The 20,474-nt window shown below is 42.4% G+C and overlaps 1 protein-coding gene across 3 annotated transcripts; it reads right to left on the bottom strand.

Moving 5' to 3' along the window:
* Positions 1-4,292: 4,292 nt before the first annotated feature.
* On the bottom strand, positions 4,293-19,993 carry si:dkey-156n14.3 (zinc finger protein ZXDC). 3 transcript variants are annotated; one of them, XM_047347541.1, is made up of 10 exons: positions 17,909-19,993; positions 15,607-15,759; positions 14,172-14,250; positions 13,933-14,063; positions 13,554-13,724; positions 12,094-12,878; positions 11,412-11,496; positions 11,156-11,328; positions 9,152-9,253; positions 4,293-5,074 (listed from the first exon to the last, which is right to left on the bottom strand). In XM_047347541.1, exons 1-10 carry the CDS (start codon positions 19,884-19,886, stop codon positions 5,015-5,017), a joined length of 3,717 nt encoding a protein of 1,238 aa, XP_047203497.1. In that variant the 5' UTR covers positions 19,887-19,993; the 3' UTR covers positions 4,293-5,014. The 3 variants fall into 3 exon arrangements, with proteins under 3 accessions (XP_047203497.1, XP_047203496.1, XP_047203498.1); XM_047347540.1 differs by having other exon boundaries at positions 4,293-5,034; positions 17,909-19,992; XM_047347542.1 differs by having other exon boundaries at positions 4,293-5,034; positions 11,156-11,253; positions 17,909-19,992.
* Between the last annotated feature and the right edge of the window lie 481 nt (positions 19,994-20,474).

Raw genomic sequence — 20,474 nt, 5'->3', positions numbered from 1 at the left:
AAATGGCCAAGTTAAAGTCCAGACCTCAATCCAACTGAGAATCTTACTCTGAACACAGAGATACACAGGCTCAGCAGATCATCTGTGATTCCTAACTTATAGCCAGTTAAGGCAATAAAGCAGTATATGGAAGATGATGTTCTGTGTGATGCCTGACACCCATGTCTTTTCTCACTAGTCTACCACTCTTACTCCCGTATAGACTTCCTTCTAATCAGCAAAAAATAATCAGCAGAAAGATTATTTCTAATTCATCATATAAGAATAATAGGAAAAGCAGTTAAGTTGAATTCGAATAGAAAATTAAATTAAAGAAAGAGAAACAACTTTCTCAAAAAGAATGAATGAAATAAATGAAATAAAAGAAGTAGAACTTAATAGAAAAATAGAGGCAAGAATATAATTCCAAATACAGAGATTGTGGGTGGAGACCTTTGATCATAGCAATAAATCTAGCAAACATCTTGCAAATTAATTGAAAAAGAATAAAGAATAGATAGCAATTTCAACAATAACTCACAGTTACAGTATACTAACTAATGACCCTAATGAAATACATTTTTTAATTAAATTAGGAACAGAAAAGGGTTCTGTAGTTATCTACACCAGCAAGTGAACTCCATGAAGCAGTTATAAGTATGCCTAATGGGAAAGATCCAGGACCTGATGGCTTCCTGCAGAATTCTACAAAGAATTCTGGTCACTTCTGGCCTCCACCTTTCAATGGGTGGTCATAGAAATTCAGGAAACCTCGATACTTTCTCCAAACATGAAATGTGCTAAGATCCAACACTTCCATCTAGCTACCATCCAATTTCACTTATAAATGTAGATCTTAAAATCATCTGCAAGACGTTGGATGGAAAAGATAACACCTCATTACATATCCTGAACTGGCTGGGTTTATTAAAAATCGGGATGCCATAAATAATACAAGAAGACTCATCAATCTATTAGACTATTATAACATCTAAAATAAAACTGGTTTATATTAGACACAGAGAAGGCCTTTGACCAGGTTAATTTTGTATTTCTTTTTGCTACCTTACATAAATTTGGACATACCTTTTGTAATATTTTTAACTATTTCAGATTACACTATTATTTGGAACAAATCAAAGGCCTCTTATCCCCCCCATTATTCGTTTGTCTCCAACCATTCCTTAATATTTACTTTAGATTGGAAACATCAGGTACCTGGGCATCAATATTTCTAAAAGGGTGAACGAGCTGACAAATTATATCCCATAACTCTACCCTTCTCACTCATGGGAAGAGTGTCTGCAATTAAAATGAAGATCCTCCCTAAAATAAACTATGTCTTCTATATCTTCGTGGTCGTGGACAGTTCCTCTGGACTGGTAGACCGGGTTGGTGGTCCAGCTTCATACGAAGGGGGATATGAGGGTGTGTTTAAAGGGAATCACACCCCCTCAGCCTCCCTGGGAAGGCCTTATGCCAGGGTGTTGGAGAGGCGAGTCCTGCCAATAGTTGAACCTCAGCTTCAGGAGCAGCAGTGTGATTTTCATACCGATTGTGGAACATTGAACCAGCTGTACACCCTCTACAGTGTGCTCGAATGTTCATGGGAGTTTGCCCAACTAATCCACATGCTTTGTGAACCTGGAGAAAGCATTCGACTGTGTCCCTCTTGGTGTCCTGTGGAGTACAGACTTGGGTCCTTTATTAGGGGCCATCTGTTTACTGTACAAGTGGAGCAGGAGTTTTGGTTTGCATATGGGGGATTTCATCTCTTCTTTTTGCAACTGATGTGGTTCTGCTGGCTCCATCTAGCCAAGTCCTACAGCATGCACTGGGTTTTTTGCAGGCAAGTGCAAAGCAGCAGGGATGAGGATCAGCTCCTACAAGTCCAAGACCATGGCTTTGACCAGGAAAAGGGTAATTTGCCCTTTCCAGGTTGGAGGGGAGTTCCTGTCTCTAGTGGAGGTACAAGTATCTTAGGGTTCTTGCTCACGGGGAAAAAAAACATTTTATTTATTTTTCTTGAAGTGTAACGAAATCGTACAGAACCGGGACTTTAAAGTGTGAATATGTACAGGTCCTTCTCAAAATATTAGCATATTGTGATAAAGTTAATTATTTTCCATAATGTAATGATGAAAATTTAACATTCATATATTTTAGATTCATTGCACACTAACTGAAATATTTCAGGTCTTTTATTGTCTTAATACGGATGATTTTGGCATACAGCTCATGAAAACCCAAAATTCCTATCTCACAAAATTAGCATATCATTAAAAGGGTCTCTAAACGAGCTATGAACCTAATCATCTGAATCAACGAGTTAACTCTAAACACCTGCAAAAGATTCCTGAGGCCTTTAAAACTCCCAGCCTGGTTCATCACTCAAAACCCCAATCATGGGTAAGACTGCCGACCTGACTGCTGTCCAGAAGGCCACTATTGACACCCTCAAGCAAGAGGGTAAGACACAGAAAGACATTTCTGAACGAATAGGCTGTTCCCAGAGTGCTGTATCAAGGCACCTTAGTGGGAAGTCTGTGGGAAGGAAAAAGTGTGGCAGAAAACGCTGCACAACGAGAAGAGGTGACCGGACCCTGAGGAAGATTGTGGAGAAGGGCCGATTCCAGACCTTGGGGGACCTGCGGAAGCAGTGGACTGAGTCTGGAGTAGAAACATCCAGAGCCACCGTGCACAGGCGTGTGCAGGAAATGGGCTACAGGTGCCGCATTCCCCAGGTCAAGCCACTTTTGAACCAGAAACAGCGGCAGAAGCGCCTGACCTGGGCTACAGAGAAGCAGCACTGGACTGTTGCTCAGTGGTCCAAAGTACTTTTTTCAGATGAAAGCAAATTCTGCATGTCATTCGGAAATCAAGGTGCCAGAGTCAGTGATGGTCTGGGGTGCCGTGTCAGCTGCTGGTGTTGGTCCACTGTGTTTTATCAAGGGCAGGGTCAATGCAGCTAGCTATCAGGAGATTTTGGAGCACTTCATGCTTCCATCTGCTGAAAAGCTTTATGGAGATGAAGATTTCATTTTTCAGCACGACCTGGCACCTGCTCACAGTGCCAAAACCACTGGTAAATGGTTTACTGACCATGGTATCACTGTGCTCAATTGGCCTGCCAACTCTCCTGACCTGAACCCCATAGAGAATCTGTGGGATATTGTGAAGAGAACGTTGAGAGACTCAAGACCCAACACTCTGGATGAGCTAAAGGCCGCTATCGAAGCATCCTGGGCCTCCATAAGACCTCAGCAGTGCCACAGGCTGATTGCCTCCATGCCACGCCGCATTGAAGCAGTCATTTCTGCAAAAGGATTCCTGACCAAGGATTGAGTGCATAACTGTACATGATTATTTGAAGGTTGAAATTTTTTGTATTAAAAACACTTTTCTTTTATTGGTCGGATGAAATATGCTAATTTTGTGAGATAGGAATTTTGGGTTTTCATGAGCTGTATGCCAAAATCATCTGTATTAAGACAATAAAAGACCTGAAATATTTCAGTTAGTGTGCAATGAATCTAAAATATATGAATGTTAAATTTTCATCATGACATTATGGAAAATAATGAACTTTATCACAATATGCTAATATTTTGAGAAGGACCAGTATATGTAAAAGTCACCAAAAACTGTAAAATGTCTTCATGGGAACTACAGTCGACTCTTGCTACTATTGATATGAAAGTAAGTCTCTTGGGAGACTACACGTTTACTTTCATAGGAGTTGTTCAAAGACACAAAGTTTGACAGAGAATATAGATATTATAATATACATATATTATTATATATAACAATAATATTGGAACCTCTGGAGATCATTTGGATCTGGAGTGTCTTCAGTCAGAGGCTTCTTTAGATCTGCTGTAAGACAGACCGCTACAGGAAATCCTTTCTGCCCACAGCCATCAGAATCTACGACGGCTCTTTGAAGAAACCTTCATAATATGAGCTACAATAACATTTAATTTCCCTTTGGGATGAATAAAGTACTTTTGGATTTATTTTAATTTGAACATGAACCACAGATCCTTGAATAATGTTCTTCGGACATATGAGTCTATAATAAAATTGTTAGGACATCAGAGCAGAGGACATTTTGAAATAAATCAAATACAGCATTACAGCAAAAATAATCTGTCAACTATGAAGCACAGGGGTAGTAATGTCATTGTTTGGAGATGCTGCGACTACAGCAGGACCCGCCACCGTCATAGATTCCACTATGACCTCCACTATGCATCAGAGGCTACTGAAGGAAAATCTGAGACCATCGGCAAAAAAATGATGTCACAACAGCATTTAGATTGTGCTTTAAATCTTTAATCCATACGGGTTTAGCTCAGCCATTCTGTAAACCCACTAATAAATAAAGAAACATTATTTCAAGAAGGCATTAGATCTCATCATATTTTACATAAAACACATGAACAGGCAGGTTTAACAGACTTTTTATGTCATGGAAAAAGAAATGAATACTAACACAGAAGTGAAAAATAAGAACAAGGCAGATAAACTGCAAGTGAAGGCATGCACAGTGTGAGGCGTATGTAAGGCAACAAGAGCTTAAACAGTACATGAGTGGTAATGTGGCACTATGGAATACACACCGACTGTTAACCACGGGACAAAGAACCTCAGGGATCAGGGGAAACTCTGATGATTGACATGACTACTCAGCTTTTCATTTTGATACAAATTAGATTTTACAAATACACAGTTCCTTTCAACATAGAAAACATATCATCTAAAGGTGCATTATTTGTGGAAACATATCCAACCAATCAGGTGAGTACACACAAATCCAAAAAAGGCTTTTTAAAGTCCGAGGCAACAGTTCAGTGGAATCCAGTCTCAGGGTGTGTTGATCAAAATAAACAGAGTCCAGTCTCAAGGTGAAGTAAGATCTCGTCCTCACACCAGCTCTCTGAGAGCATGCAGTTTGCTGGGGCGGCGTTATTCCAAGTCCTGGAGATTGATGGTGCTTCCTGTGAACTGGGAATTATCCGAGCCGTTGTCCTCTTCAGTCATCCCCGCGGGCTCCTGCATGGAAACAATTACAACTCAGTTCTGAGCTGTTAACCTAAAAAAAACAAAAACAATGCTGCAGGAACATTCTCACTCTGTGCCGACTAAGGCAATTTTGTTGGTACCACTGGTATAAAAAGCCTGACAATAAAAATCCTCCTTACTGCGGCAGCATGCTCTTAGAGGACGTTTTAGAAGATTCCAACCTTTGATTATGTTTATTCAGTGAGAAAAATAAAAAACATGTTATGAAATGATTGCTCCACTAATTCACTGGTGGCTCACCTATAGGTACCCCTGCTATCAATAGTTCACCTTCCTTTCCTGTTCACACTGTAGTGGCAAGTTAAATATGGGGCCTAGTCCTTGGTAATGGTCCATGTTATGCCGAACTGCAACAATGAGTAAATTCCACTGTTTTCTAACTTCCAACTACAACTCCGGACTGGAATGTGAGATTTCCAACCTAAAGCTCCAAACTCCAAGAAAACCTGAAAAGAGCATTAGATCATTTGGAAAGTTGCCACATGCTACACTCTCACAGCCAGTAGCAGGTGTTTGGTTTCTCTGGTGTTACTGCCCATGTCCTTCTGAGCCTTGCACATGTATCTTTTTGTGTGCCTACTTATTGCTTTAACCACTGTGATAACTGACAGGAGTTTCTATGTGGTGCATCCCATCCAACTACCAGATGAAATAAGCCATTTGACGGGTCTGTCATGACCCCAATGGTCTGATCATCTATTACCAGCAGGATTCTTTGTGCGATCAGGCCTTTATAGAGAGCTTTTTTAGAGTGCAGTTTTTCATATTTAAGAGTGTTAGATGTCTTTGATAGTGTTAGCTACTGGGTCTTGCTCTGGGAATCTGGGAATCAGCCTTTCAGTGCTCAGACCAAATACTGCATCAGATTCGTCTGCATGGCTGTCGTCCCAGAAGGAAGCCTCTTCTAAAGATAATGCACAACAAAACCCAAAGGCAACCAGGTGAGGAGTGAAAAAACAAGAGCGTCTTGCCTACAGTCAAGCATGGTGATGGAAGCATCATGGTTTAGGGCTGCATGAATGCTGCCGACTATCGGCAGCTACAGATCATTGAGGGAACCATGAATGGCAACATGTACTGTGAAATATTAAAGCAGAACATGATTCCCTACCTTCAGACACTGGGCCGCGGGGCAGCATTCCAACATGATAATGACTCCAAACACACCTTCAGGAAAACCACTACCTTCCTAATGAGCCTGAGGATAAAGGTTCTGGACTGGCCAAGCATGTCTCCAGACCTAAACCCTATAGAGAATCTATGGGGCATCCTCAAATAGAGGGTGGAGGAACACAGCTCTGTGATGTCATCATGGAGGACTGGAAGAGGAGTCCAGTGGCGACCTGTGAAGCTCTGGTGAACTCAATGCCTGCGAGAGTCAAGGCAGAGCTGGAAAATAATGGTGGCCACACTAATATTTACACTTTGGGCACAAGTTGGACATTTATAATTAAGGGTGTACTCACTTTTGTTGACAGCAGTTTAGAAATTAATAGCAGTGTGTTGAGTTATTTTGAGGGGCAGCAAATCTACACTGTTTTATATGCTGTACTCTACGTTCGACAATATCAAGGTGTCATATCTCCAGTTTTGTGAAAAGATTGAATTAAATGTTCACATGGGGTTCTTCCACTTTTCCCACAGTAAAATTCAAGCACTTTTCAAATATTTTCGAGGTGAATTTTCAAACTTCCTGAGGATGTTGGAGGCAGAAGATGCCCAGAAGACATCAGAGGCACAGAATGCATGATGGAACATTGCCAAGCCACAGGTATGTTTTGTGCAATTAAACTATTTGTCAACCACCTTTACTAGTGTTTTCAATAAAACGTTTTATTGTTGCACATTTTGAAGTACAGTAGATGAAATACAACCCTAGCTCTTTCCATCCTTCAAACACTCAATTTGCAATTTACCTGCATTGTTGTAAACTAGCTTTTTCACCCAGGTACATGGTAGTTTTTATAGAATGTTGTTTTTGGATTGAAGTTTGATCTCAAACGATGTCAGCTCTGTGTGCCAAAATATTTTGGTTTCTGACCACGTTCCTAATTGCTTTAAAATAATTTTCTATCTACATGTCCATTCTTAGAATTGGAAAAATAACCCTTCCTTATATTCTGATAAAGCTTTTAGTGAGTAAATAACAAACAAGATTTCAGACTTTCAACTTTTTAATGATAATGGTGTGGTCTCTGACTCCACACTTTGGGAGACATTTAAAGTTGTAATTAGAGGTAATATTATTTCATAGCAGACTTTTAAGAAAAAAGCTAGGCTAAAATGCATTCTGAAATCAAGGCACAACTTCCCTTCCTGGAGGAGTCGTATTGTAGTTCTAAGTCGGATGTAGTCCTAAGTCAAATCTTAGAAGCTAAGTTGCAGTTCAACCACATTCTTGGAGAGCAGGATTGTGGCTACATCTGTAAACTTAAACAGAAACAGTTTGAGTTTGGGGATAAAGCTGACAGTGTGTTAAGGCTGAAAGGGCAATATATAAGATTTCCTCACCTGACAAAGAAATAATAACGGACCCTTTACAGATAAATGATGTTTTCTATAAATATTACAGTGCTTATGCTTCTAAATGTGTGTCAACAAAGGATGATATCTTATGTTTTCTGAATGGTCTAGGCATATCAACTCTTAATAAAACAGCAAGACAGGAACTAGATGACTTTACATTCTTTGCAAACATGTCTTCCATTACAAAAAAGGCAGGGATGACACTAATGTAGCACCTTATCACCCTCTAAGCCTTTTGAATAGTGACCAGAAGATTGTTGCTATGGTACTGGCTAATTGATTAAATAGGCACTATAATCCACAGTGATCAATCAGGGTTTATTTCAGAAAGGTTTTCCTTCTCAAACACCCAATGTTTATTAAACATTATATACTCCAACAAGGTGCCATACTCTGCTGCCGTCTCTCTTGAGGCACAGCAGGCCTCTGACTAAATTGAGTGGAAGTATATGCTCACTGCTCTTAAGAAATGTGGCCTTGGTGACAAGATTATTGCTATGGTAAGGTTGCTGTATGCTCAGCCTAGCTCATTTGTTTTAACTAATAATAAGTCCCCTCCATTCTTGTTATACCGTGGCACGAGGCAAGGCTGTAGCCTTTCGCTTGAACCCTGTTGGCTACTGTCATTAGGACAAATGCTGGTATTACTGGAATTAGATTTAACACATTTAAATGCAAAATATATGCTGATGATGTGATTTTGACTCTCAGTTATTACACAATCCCTTTCACCTCTTCTTACCCTGATGAACACTTTTTTGGCTTTAATCACACAACAGATTTGGGGGCATTTTATGGACTACACTAAAAAAAAAGAACTTGGCCTGATGCCCTGCAGCATTGAAATATATATAGTATAACTTTGCATCTGTATTTGCCATCCATTTACTGTTGCGTAGTGGCTGATGTGTCATGTTTCCGTATCTAACCAGGCAGTCGTTTGGTTTTTTTTTCTGTTTTGTTTGTTTGTGTCCTTTTGTTTCTGTGGTTATAAACCAAAATGTTAATGAAAAGTTTGTACAAAAAAAGGTCAATATAGTAGTGATGTGTCAGTCCCGAACAAAACGGCTCTTAGAGCAGGCTCCTGACTGGTAGCTGTTTTTCCTCACTCACTCCCTCACTTTTATTCTCTTCAAAGTGCACTTGATTGCTCAATGTGTGTGTTGTCATCTCTGTCTGCAGTAGCAGAGGTGTGGAAGGTTGGTAGTAATACACATTGGCTGACGATTTGGCAACCAAAATCCTAAGAGCCGTACAGGAGCCGAACTAGCCGACTATTTTAGGTAAGCCGAGCCAAAAGAATAGGTTCTCTAAAAGTAGCTGGAGCTTCCATCACTACAGTACAGCTCCTGTATCTGCAACAGTCAAGTAGTAGCTTCACTGACCCAAACAGACCAATGATGGGACTCTGTCAGTCCGAGCAGAATAAATCGAGTATTTTCCTAGTATCGGTATCAAGGAAGTTGGAATTTTAGTATCATAAAACCCTACAAAAACTGTATAACATCAGCTGGGAGAATCAATGGATCTGTACTGAATCAGGTGAACTAACTGAACTCACCTGTAAAATGTTGACGGGTAAGTCGACAGTGAGCTGCGAGTCAGAGCTGGAGGGCTGAGAGCTCAGCTGGAAGGCCAGGTCACCATCACTGGTTGGATCGTCCTGTGTTAAAACAGACAAGGACACACATGACTTCCAACAACAGCTGCAACCACTACTTTGCTCTGCAAATTATGGCAAGGTGAAAGGAAAAAACATGTAGAGCCAACGGTTCCCACTGACTATAGATGTAACAAAATAACAGCACATTTACCAGAGTTGACAGAACTGATCCGTTCAGACATTCGCAGCATGAGAAACAGCATTTTGGACACACAAAGTTAAACGGGACAAATTAACTCAAACAAGTCTTGCTCAATTTTTTTTTTTTGCTTCATAGCATGAATCATTTACTCTGTGTTCCAGACTTTAGATAAATCATTTATGAAACGCCATGAGTAGCTGATGGGTGACAGGCAGCCTTATGGATCACATGGATGAGGGAGAAATGGCAGAAACAGAAAAAGACTAGAAGAAAAGGGAAAGAGCAACTCTACAGCTAAAAACTACGCTGTTCAGCCATTAAACACTTTTGCTGGACTGCTCGTAATCATATTTGTTTTAATTCCATGGTCAATATTAGTATTTGTATGAGTTAGCGTGTGGTACAGGATATGGTTAACTTAATACTTAGAACAGTTTAAAACTTTATCTCTTCCAACACAAAACAATCTATGAAGTTGATATAATTATCTAAACCTAAAGATGCACCTAGATTTTTATTTAAAAAAAGACTGCAACTACCATCTGTTGGTTCCTGCCAGCAGGTGGCAGAGTTGTCCCATTTAGTGGGGATTAAAGGTCAAAATTAGTTAGAGCACAACAGACCCAGTTATAGTTCATAATATAGACCTGTAAATGTTCCTGTAAATGTCGACATTCATTTTTATTCATTTGTTGTTTTGTTTTTTTTTGGCATAAACTAACTGTATTAAACTTGTTTTTAATAACACATTTTATTTTACGTCTAATTTTGGATAAGCAACGGCTGCTGGAACAGAGAACTATTTTATCTTCCACTTATTTTTCAGGTTTAAATCTGTTGCTGAGAAATAAGGTCCTACTTTCAGACAGACCTGTTTTAACAATTATGTAAGACATTATGTGTGTCAGTTAGTTGGAATAAAGGGAAAAAGTCTAAACAAGCATTATGGTATTAATATTGATCAAATTAAAATTAAAGTCAAATTAAAATAAACAATTAGAGTCCAAGCAATTGATCCAAAGTTCTGAGTTTTATAAATAGGTTGGATTTCTTTGCACAATACAATTACACAATTAGTTGTACTTCTGTTTTTGAATATTAGGGGTAGGCGACGTGGACTTAAAATGTAAAACTAGTTTTTTAGCTAACCCTGTGGCTGTGACTGCATGTCATAGCAATCATAGCCCCCCCAAAAATGACCCCTCTGGATAAATATCCCCAGCTCTTCAGGACATTGGTCACAGAAAGAAGTGTGATTTTCATCACTAAACTGCACACAGTAACTGCATTTATTCATATTTTCAAATGTATTGATGCCCTCATGGAACAAACAGTGGAGAAAATAATAAAAGCAACAAGCCCAACAATACAGCCAGTTTCTCGAGTTTTCAACATTATGGCCCTGTCCCAATACTCGCACTTCCACCCTTGTGTCCCTGAATTGTGCGTTCCCGTTGATGGGTTCGAGTGTGTAGTGTGTCCCAATTCTCCAGAGTGGTCCTTAGCCCCGCCCCCTTTGTGCCCTCAATCCACACTTCGGCAAAGTCCGCATCTAAGCGGACTTCTTAGTGCTAGCTGGCAGCTCTAAAGCAGGGGGTATTCACTGAATTTGGCCAACTTTGGTCACCAGCTGATTTCTCGGTTAATGTCTAGTTGAATGCACAGAAGAATCACCATGCACACAGAAATACAGCGAAAAGTATGCTGTAAAAAAGCACTGCTTCACTTTGGGGCAAGGTCACACTGTTGCTAAAGCTCACCTGCAGCAGCTGTATTTGGACATACTGAGTCCCCGTAACAGGGTCCCGCAGAGTCAGACCCCCACTGGCCGCTGCAGCTCCATCACTGTAACGACCACCTGATGAAATGAGAGGTACGGTTGCCACAGCAACCTTTGATGCTTTAGTTTTTCTTTGACATGATCCTGAAGTTCCTGGAAAGTAATAAACAGTGAAATGTATCCCTCATTTAACTGAATTTAGTCTCTGTGGAGTTAAAATAGTGAGACTTCATTACCAGGTGTGGCTGAAGAACCTCTCTGCTTCTTCTTCTTGGCAAGCTGGATGGCTCTGTAGTCTGTCCGGGCAGAACCTCCACTGTCCTATGGTGGGAAACCATTACACAGAACAATTCCTTTTACATTCATGCTTCTGACTTCACTCGTAATAAATGTCAGCACATTCTGAGACATATATGAAGCAGACTTTTACAGTTTCTAACTCAACATCTTGCCTGATATTATAAAACGAACAAACAGAAAACAAAATCTGATTTCAGAAATAGGAGGGTCCATTCGCAGCATTTGTACTTCAAAAGCAATGATTATTACAGCACCTGTAGACACTGTACACGGAAGAACAATGTTTTTGGCGTTTGTGAGCTGAAGGTCTAACATGGATGCTTTAGACGCTGAACTGGATCATTCAAAAAGCTTTCCTAGGGTGTTTTTTACTTTGTCACAGCACTCATTTAAAGGGACGATTTTTAATGGACACTATGGCTGTCGGCTGTAGCTAGCTGCACAATATCAGGAAAACATTTAATTATGTTACTACTGCCTAAAATTATAGATATAAACTATACAGGTTGCCCTGGATGGTATTACTGGAAGAAGCACCACTGCTTGTGAACCCAGAGAAGATGTGTGGTAAAACACACCTTTAGGGCTTAGAAACAGTGAAAGTGTCGTTTTTCTCACCAGAAAGCTGCTTGGTGACATGGCGAGTTCCAGGTCCTTCTGAGAGCTGAAGCTGCTGTTTGGACTTGAGAAAACAAACTGCGAAGAGAGAACCTTTCCTCCTTCCTGAGGACCCAGAACCTCAACACAGCCCAGCAGATGGCCTGAACTTCCTTGCGCTCCTACCTCCACCACTTTGGAGGGTGATGCCAGGAGCTCGCCAACAGGGGCTCCAGCCAAGGCATCTGAGGACTCCACACTGAGGCAGCTGGAGGAACCGAGCGGGTGTTGCAGAGTGGGATCACCAGAGGCTCCAGCACCCTGCATCGACAGGGCTGTGAGGGTTCCTAGAGCCTCTGGGGTAACTGTCTGCACATCATCAAGGTTGAGAGTGCCTTGTGGAGGGAGAATGTCTCCCACAGTCCCCTCCAGTCCATGTTGATGTGTCAACTCAGCACCAGTTGCCATGACAAGTGGATCCAAAGGCTTGGCCAATGTGGTGCCGGTGCTGGTAACAAGAGTGGTGCCCACTGAGGATGCGTCGATGGTAAGAATCCCTGAGCTGACCAGAGACAGATCCATTGAGAAGGAGCCGTTAGAGCCGCTCCCAGCCACAGGGACTCCCACTTCAATGCCAGCAGTAGGCGCAGCACCATCAGGGACAGAAGAGAACAGAGAGCTCAGGTCCAAGTTGGACAGCTGGTCTGACCCAGCGACTCCAGGCCCAGCAACTGATGTTGGGGTGGAACTGATGAGCTCACTGCTGGGAGTCAGGGTGGGTGTTGTCTCCATTTGGCTGAGAACGTCTGCAGGACACAGAAAGAAAATCTAAATGGTTTGAGAAGCAGCTTGACTGGTCCTGACTGGTGAATGGCTGGTCAGAAACTCAATCTCTCTCGTTTAATTTTTTTTCTGATTAGTGAACAGACAACACACGTGTTCCCAGATCAAGCTAATCGCACCAGTCTTCGGTGTGGACTCAGTTACTGACAGAAAACACAAAGGTAGCCATTTTCAGCATCAGTGAGGCGTTTAAAACATATCATTTTCTGTTTCTACAACGTGCCCAGACATGTCTGCTGTTCATTCAGGCTGAAAGAGAGTCAGCAGCTAACATGAACACTAAACAGAGTAACTTTTCAACCTCTATCATGGAACAAGTTGGATTTCTGAAATCTTGGAGCTTTTTCGAAATCTTAGCATTAAGGTTAGGATCTGTACTCTACAGAATATACAAAGAGACTACTTTTGTAGTATGGCTAGCTATGCCAATCGCTAAAATATAACTGCATTTTCAAAAGGTATACATTAGTATGTATTTCAAATAGAAGTGCACTTATTTAAGTTATGAAAGTTGAGTTTAAAGGCAATAGAGGAGAAAAGCTGAACAAGCCAAACCAGTGGCCCAGCAAGTAAAATCAAATCTTATTTTCACATGAGTTGATTTCATGGGTTAGGAATAAACCCTGCTGGGTTCTCACCTGGACTTAGGTGGTGCTGTTTAAGAACGTGGCTCTTAAGGCTGCTGCGGGAGGAGAAGTGCTTCGAACAATTGGCCACAGGACAGCGGGTTCTCAGGGTGCTGGCATCCTGTTTATGCTTCTTGGAGTGTATGTACAGGCTGCTGCGTGCTGAGAATTTGGCACAACAGCCTGAGGACAAGAAGCAGATACCATGGGTACCATCATTAGCGGAGCAAAGTCTCAGTGCGCTGAAGGAGGGAATATCAAACTACTGGACAAACAGTTATTAAGGTAGTTTTAAACACACGTTTGACTAAGAACCACATATTTTGTAACATACCTTATAAATGGATATAAAAGTGCTTGCCCATTCGCTCATTCCATCTACTGTGCATACCTTCTGCATGGCACTGAAAGGGTTTGGTGCCCAGGTGGGTGATGCTGTGGCCCTTCAGGTGCTCAGCTCTGGTGAAAGACTTCCCACATCCCTCCTCTGGACAGACAAAACGTCGGTCATCATCATGTTTCCTGATAAAAAGACAATTATTATTTCATACATCAGAAAGACTGAAAGACTTTGCTATAGATCGAATTAATTTAACCAGTTGGACTGCTCTGTATTCAGGAAACCCTTACCGTTTATGACGGAGCAACTTTGACATGCTGGTAAAAGACCAACCACAACCTTCTGAGTCGCACACAAAGGGTCTCTCACCTGAACGAACAAAGGCAGCAGTAAACTGGAGGAACAACTATCATCAAACAGACACAAGAAGTAAATGTTGTGTTTTAGTCACATTTCTGGATATTAAACACATAACCTAATCGACTTTAATTTGACGTAGGGGTGGGTTATATGATGACATTGGTAGGGGAAGGCTTAGTATCCTTCCAGAACCTGCCGAAGTAAACAGATAATGGGACAGTACATGTGTTTTCATGTTCACTAAGTGTATTGCCTCAGATGTGTTGCCTCTGACAGCATCAGAGCGCAGTGAAATCACAGCTGGGATAATTCAACAACCACGAGTATAAACTATTAGATGCAGCTGTACTTTGGACTTTAGATCCGTGCAAGGTTGGATTTTTGACGATTTTTCCAGGAAATTACCAGGGCAGCCCTCTCCTAAAGCAGCTATTGCTACATAACATTTAGCTGGACCCCTGACCCTTTAGAATGGCCTGGTTTGTCTGATTAACTTGTTACCAACTTGTCACATTTATTGGACTAATGTCAATGCTTATATTTGGCAGCACCCAAATAATGTAAAAAGCACTCTGAAAATAAATATCATATTTGGGTGCCTTGTCTGTTTGAGCTGGAATACTGTAAATTATCCCTGGCAGATATAATGCAATCAAGAAAACATTCGGAAGGTGTTGGGGAGAGAGTGGAGCACATATTACTACCACAGCAAACATTAAAGCTGAAGTTCAACAAACCACTGAATCTGATTACAAAAATCTCAGTCAAACAATTCAAGTGGATAGATATTTATCCAGCACTTTACCGGAATGGTGTTAGCATTTATTTTTCAATACATTTCTCTGATTTTGGTCAATCAGTTTGAGACCGAGTTCTTCAAGTCTTAAATATACTAATGTATGTAATAAATCTCAGCTGTGATTGAGATTACTGAGCTGTCAAAATGATGCAATCTGATTAAAGATGGTTTAGAACTCTACTTTAACCAAATTACTGTTGTTTTTTAAGAGATTATATGTTGAGAATATCATGATCATAATTTTACTGTAAAAACAAACAACTTGTGATCTAACATTGTGAATAAACTTGTGAACAAACAAATGCAGAATTTGTTAGGACATTCTCCGTTTCCTCCTGTGACTTTAAATAAGATGCAAACAGCTCCACAGTATAGTGGGTGACTGGACAGGACCAAACCTTTGGGTTATCTGTATCTGCAAACTGAGATCCAACAGGACAATATTGGGATTTATGGGTACCATTACAACTCTATTAAACATGCACATTTTTGGACCCCAGCCCACTCCACGAGTCTCATCTGAGGGACAGAAATGCGACACATCAGTATGTAATAGTACAGCTTACCTGTGTGACTTCTCATGTGGATTTTGAGCCGACAGGCCTTGTCGTACGTCTTCTCGCAGCCTGGGTAGGAGCATGTGAATTGGCCCGTTTCTCTGAAGTGAGTGCGATTGTGTGAGAAGAGTGCACTGAAGGTGATGAAGGTTTTCTCACAGCCTGTACAGGGGAGGAGAGCAACTCTGATATTCAGCTTTGCTTGTTTCCTGACACTTTACAGGCTCAAACTTACAATGATGGCTGGAAGCTTCCATTCACCCATGACCCGAACGGATGTCATTAATCTGAGCAAGTTTCCTTTAATCCATTACACACACAAGGCCGTGTATATACACTGCTCAAAAAAATAAAGGGTTGACAATCAATTTCACAGCTGTTGTCCAAATGGAAAAGACAACAGGAGGAAATCTTTGGCGATTAGCAAGACACTCAATAAAGGAGTGGTTCTGCAGGTGGGGACCACAGACCACTTCTCAGTACCGATGCTTTCTGGCTGATGTTTTGGTCACTTTTGAATGTTGGTGGTGCTTTCACACTCGTGGTAGCATGAGACGGACTCTACAACCCACACAAGTGGCTCAGGTAGTGCAGCTCATCCAGGATGGCACATCAATGCGAGCTGTGGCAAGAAGGTTTGCTGTGTCTGTCAGCGTAGTGTCCAGAGCCTGGAGGCGCTACCAGGAGACAGGCCAGTACACCAGGAGACGTGGAGGAGGCCGTAGGAGGGCAACAACCCAGCAGCAGGACCGCTACCTCCACCTTTGTGCAAGGAGGAACAGGAGGAGCACTGCCAGAGCCCTGCAAAATGACCTCCAGCAGGCCACAAATGTGCATGTGTCTGCACAAATGGTTGGAAACCGACTCCATGAGGATGGTATGAGGGCCCGACGTTCACAAATGGGGGTTGTGCTCACAGCCCAACACCGTGCAGGACGCTTGGCATTTGCAAGAGAACACCAGGATTGGCAAATTCACCACTGGCGTCCTGTGCTCTTCACAGATGAAAGCAGGTTCACACTGAGCACGTGACAGACGTGACAGAGTCTGGAGACACCGTGGAGAGCGATCTGCTGCCTGCAACATCCTTCAGCATGACCAGTTTGACAGTGGGTCAGTAATGGTGTGGGGTGGCATTACTTTGGGGGGCTGCATGGCCCTCCATGTGCTCGCCAGAGGTAGCCTGACTGCCATTAGGTACCGAGATGAGATCCTCAGACCCCTTGTGAGACCATATGCTGGTGTGGTTGGTCCTGGGTTCCTCCTAATGCAGGACAATGCTAGACCTCATGTGGCTGGAGTGTGTCAGCAGTTCCTGCAAGATGAAGACATTGAAGCTATGGACTGGTCCGCCCGTTCCCCAGACCTGAACCCAATTGAGCACATCTGGGACATCATGTCTCGCTCCATCCACCAACGTCACGTTGCACCAGACTGTCCAGGAGTTGGTGGATGCTTTAGTCCAGGTCTGGGAGGAGATCCCTCAGGAGACGTCTCATCAGGAGCATGCACAGGCGTTGTAGGGAGGTCATACAGGAACGTGGAGGTCACACACAATACTGAGCCTCATTTTGACTTGTTTTAAGGATATTACATCAAAGTTGGATCAGCCTCTAGTGTGTTTTTCCACTTTAATTTTGTGTGTGACTCCAAATCCAGGCCTCCATTGGTTAATAAATTTGATTTCCGTTGATGATTTTTATGTGATTTTGTTGTCAGCACATTCAACTTTATACAGAACAAAGTACTGAATGAGAATATTTCATTCATTCAGATCTAGGATGTGTTATTTGAGTATTCCCTTTATTTTTTTTGAGCAGTGTACATATACCCTAAGAGCAAGGTTCTGGTATAATTCTGGCTGAATATTTGTACATTACCATCAGAGTCAGTAACTTCATTTAAATCGGTTGGTTTCCTTACATGGACTCCATGTAAGTCGGGTTGAGTTTCACTCTAAATGAACTCTACCACTTCTTGCCTGAAGTGGTAGAGCACCTTGGTGTTGGCTATAAAAAGCAAGTGGTCCAATATGCAGTTTACTAAGGGACATTTTTTCCAAATATCAGAGGGAATGTATGTGTATATTTGAACCTTTATGTATAACGATGAACCTAATTGAATTAGAGTTCATTCTCAAATTAATTCAAACTTGTGGAACTGTTTTTTGATTTTTAATATTCATTAAAAAGGTGTTTGTATCATTATGTCGCTTTTGAAAAGGAACCAGAAAGTCCCACAATAAATAATATTCATATGCAAAATGAGTGTATGGAAACATCGGCCCAGCACTGTACTTGGCACAACCTACCAGGGAATTCACACTTGTGGGGTCTCTGTGGTGCAAAGTGAACCCTCTGGTGATTGGTGAGGCGAGTGGCGCTGCGGAACTTCTCGTTGCAGACCTCACAGATGAAGGCATTGTCCTGCTCATGGACTTTAACGTGAGCCTTTAGGTTGTAGACCGTGGTGAACCTCCGGCCGCAGCCTTCAAACTCACAGGTATGTGGCCGCTGCTTATCGTGGGATTGAAGGTGGCGCTTTAGTTTGTAGGAAGTGGCAAACGCCCAGCCACAGTCCTCCACTTTGCACTGATATGGCCGTGGTTCCTCTGCGTGGTTTAGCAGGTGGACCTTAAGTTTCTGACGGGACTCAAATGTAGAGGAGCAACCGGGTTCTGGGCAAGCAAAAGTGGCCACAGTGTCTTTCTTTGATCTGATCAGCGAGAGGGAGTTTAAGTCTTCATTCTCACACGCTCCTACTGGGGTTCTTGGTGATGGAGAAATGAGATCAGCCTCTGTCACAGCACACAGTACCCCTGCTTCCTGTTTAACAACACAACAAGAGTCTAGTGAAGTGCCCATTTCTGATAAGGAGCAGTCATCCACCAGAGCCAGCTCAGAGTCACTAACAGACAGACCAGGTCTGGGCTCTTCCTGTGGATTGGAACTGGCTACTGCCAATGTGCTGATCTTCCCGATGGATTTAGTACCACTATCATAATTGAGAAGAACAATATCTTCATAGTCTTTCATGCCTAGATGTTCCTTTAGGCTGACCATGTCATCCTCTTTGTGAACATGTCCCTCTGGTGGGGCAGCCAGAGTCAGGACCCCATTCTCAATAGTAACAATGATGCTTTGGTTGTTTATAGTTATGGTTCCTGAAAAAGTCTCACCAGCAGACGGACTGCTGGAAGAAGTGACTGGGTGTGAACCGTCCAGTACTCCCGCTGACTCTGTAAAGTAGGCTGATTTCTCCATAGCTTCCACAACCCCCGCCGCCTCCGAAATCAGCAGAGAGCTGAGGTCGGGTCGGGTCTCCCTGAGCAGTCTGTCGACACTGTTTTCTGTACAGATCTGCCCACAAATCTTATCGCCATATTTGTTAGTCAAAACAACATCTTCGACGGTTCGATGATCACCACCTTGTTTGGCACTAAGCACGGCGGGATTATCGGTTAATAAGCTAATAACATGCTCTGCCTTCTTCAGTGTTTGCATATCAGGACACCTCAGGCTGTCGGCGGACTCACATAAGGCTGCTCTGCTGTTGCTGCCGGCCTCCATCGAGCCGCAGCACTCCGCTCCCTTACCTTTCACTGTACTACCGCTGTCACAGGATCTATCCGCTTGGGTTTTGCTCGCAGTGACCGCGCCATCCTCTTGGCCAGTGTTAAATAAAACGTATAAATCCTGTGCTTGTCTGTCAGCTTTCTTCCCCAGGTTGCGGCTTCCAACCGCAGCATTAACAGTACCGATGCTGTCACCTGGAGGTTGCTTCAAGGCGCCGTCCTCACGCTGCTGCCTTAATACCGGAGAAGATAACGTTAGCTGTCTCTGCGGCATCGCTTCCGCCTCCCCTTCGAACAGAGGCAGCGCCATTTGCATCACCTCTCTGTTTTCCTCATACTTCCACTCTGTTCTGTTAAACTCATGTGAGCCCAGAAGGGAAATGAGCACATTTTCTTTCTCAGCATTCATCATGTTATGAAGTCCCAGAAGCGTCCTGTCTTCGGGCACAATGCTGCTGGTAGCGGAACTTTGCTTAGTGGCAGGCGAACGAGCGACCTCGTTCCCATCTTCAGCCAGCAGGCGAAACTGCGTCGTCTTCGGCCTAGGGTTGTTGTTGCTGTCACTCTGAGGCTCGGACAGCTCTGCTTCATTTTCGACTGAAATTAATTGCGGCGACGGGGCTACTGTTGGTCGAGTAGCAGACGAAGTTGTTCTGTATAGGGCGCCATGTTGAGAGTGGATGTTTTGGGCATCAGAAAGCCCCTGGATTTCCATCTTGGTATCCCTGTAGCAGCGGCCCGAAAAGGCCCGCCCTAATAGCTGGAGACGATCCACTCAGCCACAACACGGTTTCTGTCAGGCCTAATGCCGCGTTCAAGGGCCTGTAAGGGAATCCCAGCAATAGATAGTTCTCACATGACGTCACACTTCTTACATCCGGGTGCTCAGCTGCCTTTGTAATCGTACAGAAGCAGGTTTCCACTTCGTTTGGTCGCACATAAAATAAAAACGACGGTTGTGTATTGTTGGGTTGAAGAGTGTGAAAATAAAAAACAGTAAAGAGAAGTTCACGAACACCCAAGGTAGATATTAGTTTCCAAAAAGAAACAAAGCCAAATTTAATTTCCATATTAATTTAAACTAAGAATGCGATGGAATTTAGAGATTTAGACGGGCAACATGATTTATTATCCGGGAAATGTATTATCCGGGGCAATTAGTACATAAATTAGTAATTGTATTCTGGAAAATAATTCATATAATAGGGGCTAAACTTTTAACTGCAATATTCGATTTAAAGGCTTGAATTGGGCATTCTGCAAACCAACATGCAAAAATGAGTAGTGTAGTTTCGCACTGTCT

The sequence above is a fragment of the Girardinichthys multiradiatus genome, chromosome 20 (assembly GCF_021462225.1).
Source record: "Girardinichthys multiradiatus isolate DD_20200921_A chromosome 20, DD_fGirMul_XY1, whole genome shotgun sequence".
Taxonomy (NCBI): domain Eukaryota; kingdom Metazoa; phylum Chordata; class Actinopteri; order Cyprinodontiformes; family Goodeidae; genus Girardinichthys; species Girardinichthys multiradiatus.
This window is presented reverse-complemented; position numbering and strand designations above follow the sequence as displayed.

Excerpts from the sequence above, each read along its gene's own strand:
- si:dkey-156n14.3 (XM_047347540.1), bottom strand. The coding sequence starts at position 19,886 with ATGGAAATCCAGGGGCTTTCTGATGCCCAAAACATCCACTCTCAACAT. Across the intron at positions 14,251-15,606 it reads CCACATGAGAAGTCACACAG|GTGAGAGACCCTTTGTGTGC; the intron begins GTAAGCTGTACT and ends TTGTTCGTTCAG. Across the intron at positions 5,035-9,151 it reads TACCCGTCAACATTTTACAG|GAGCCCGCGGGGATGACTGA; the intron begins GTGAGTTCAGTT and ends GTTTCCATGCAG.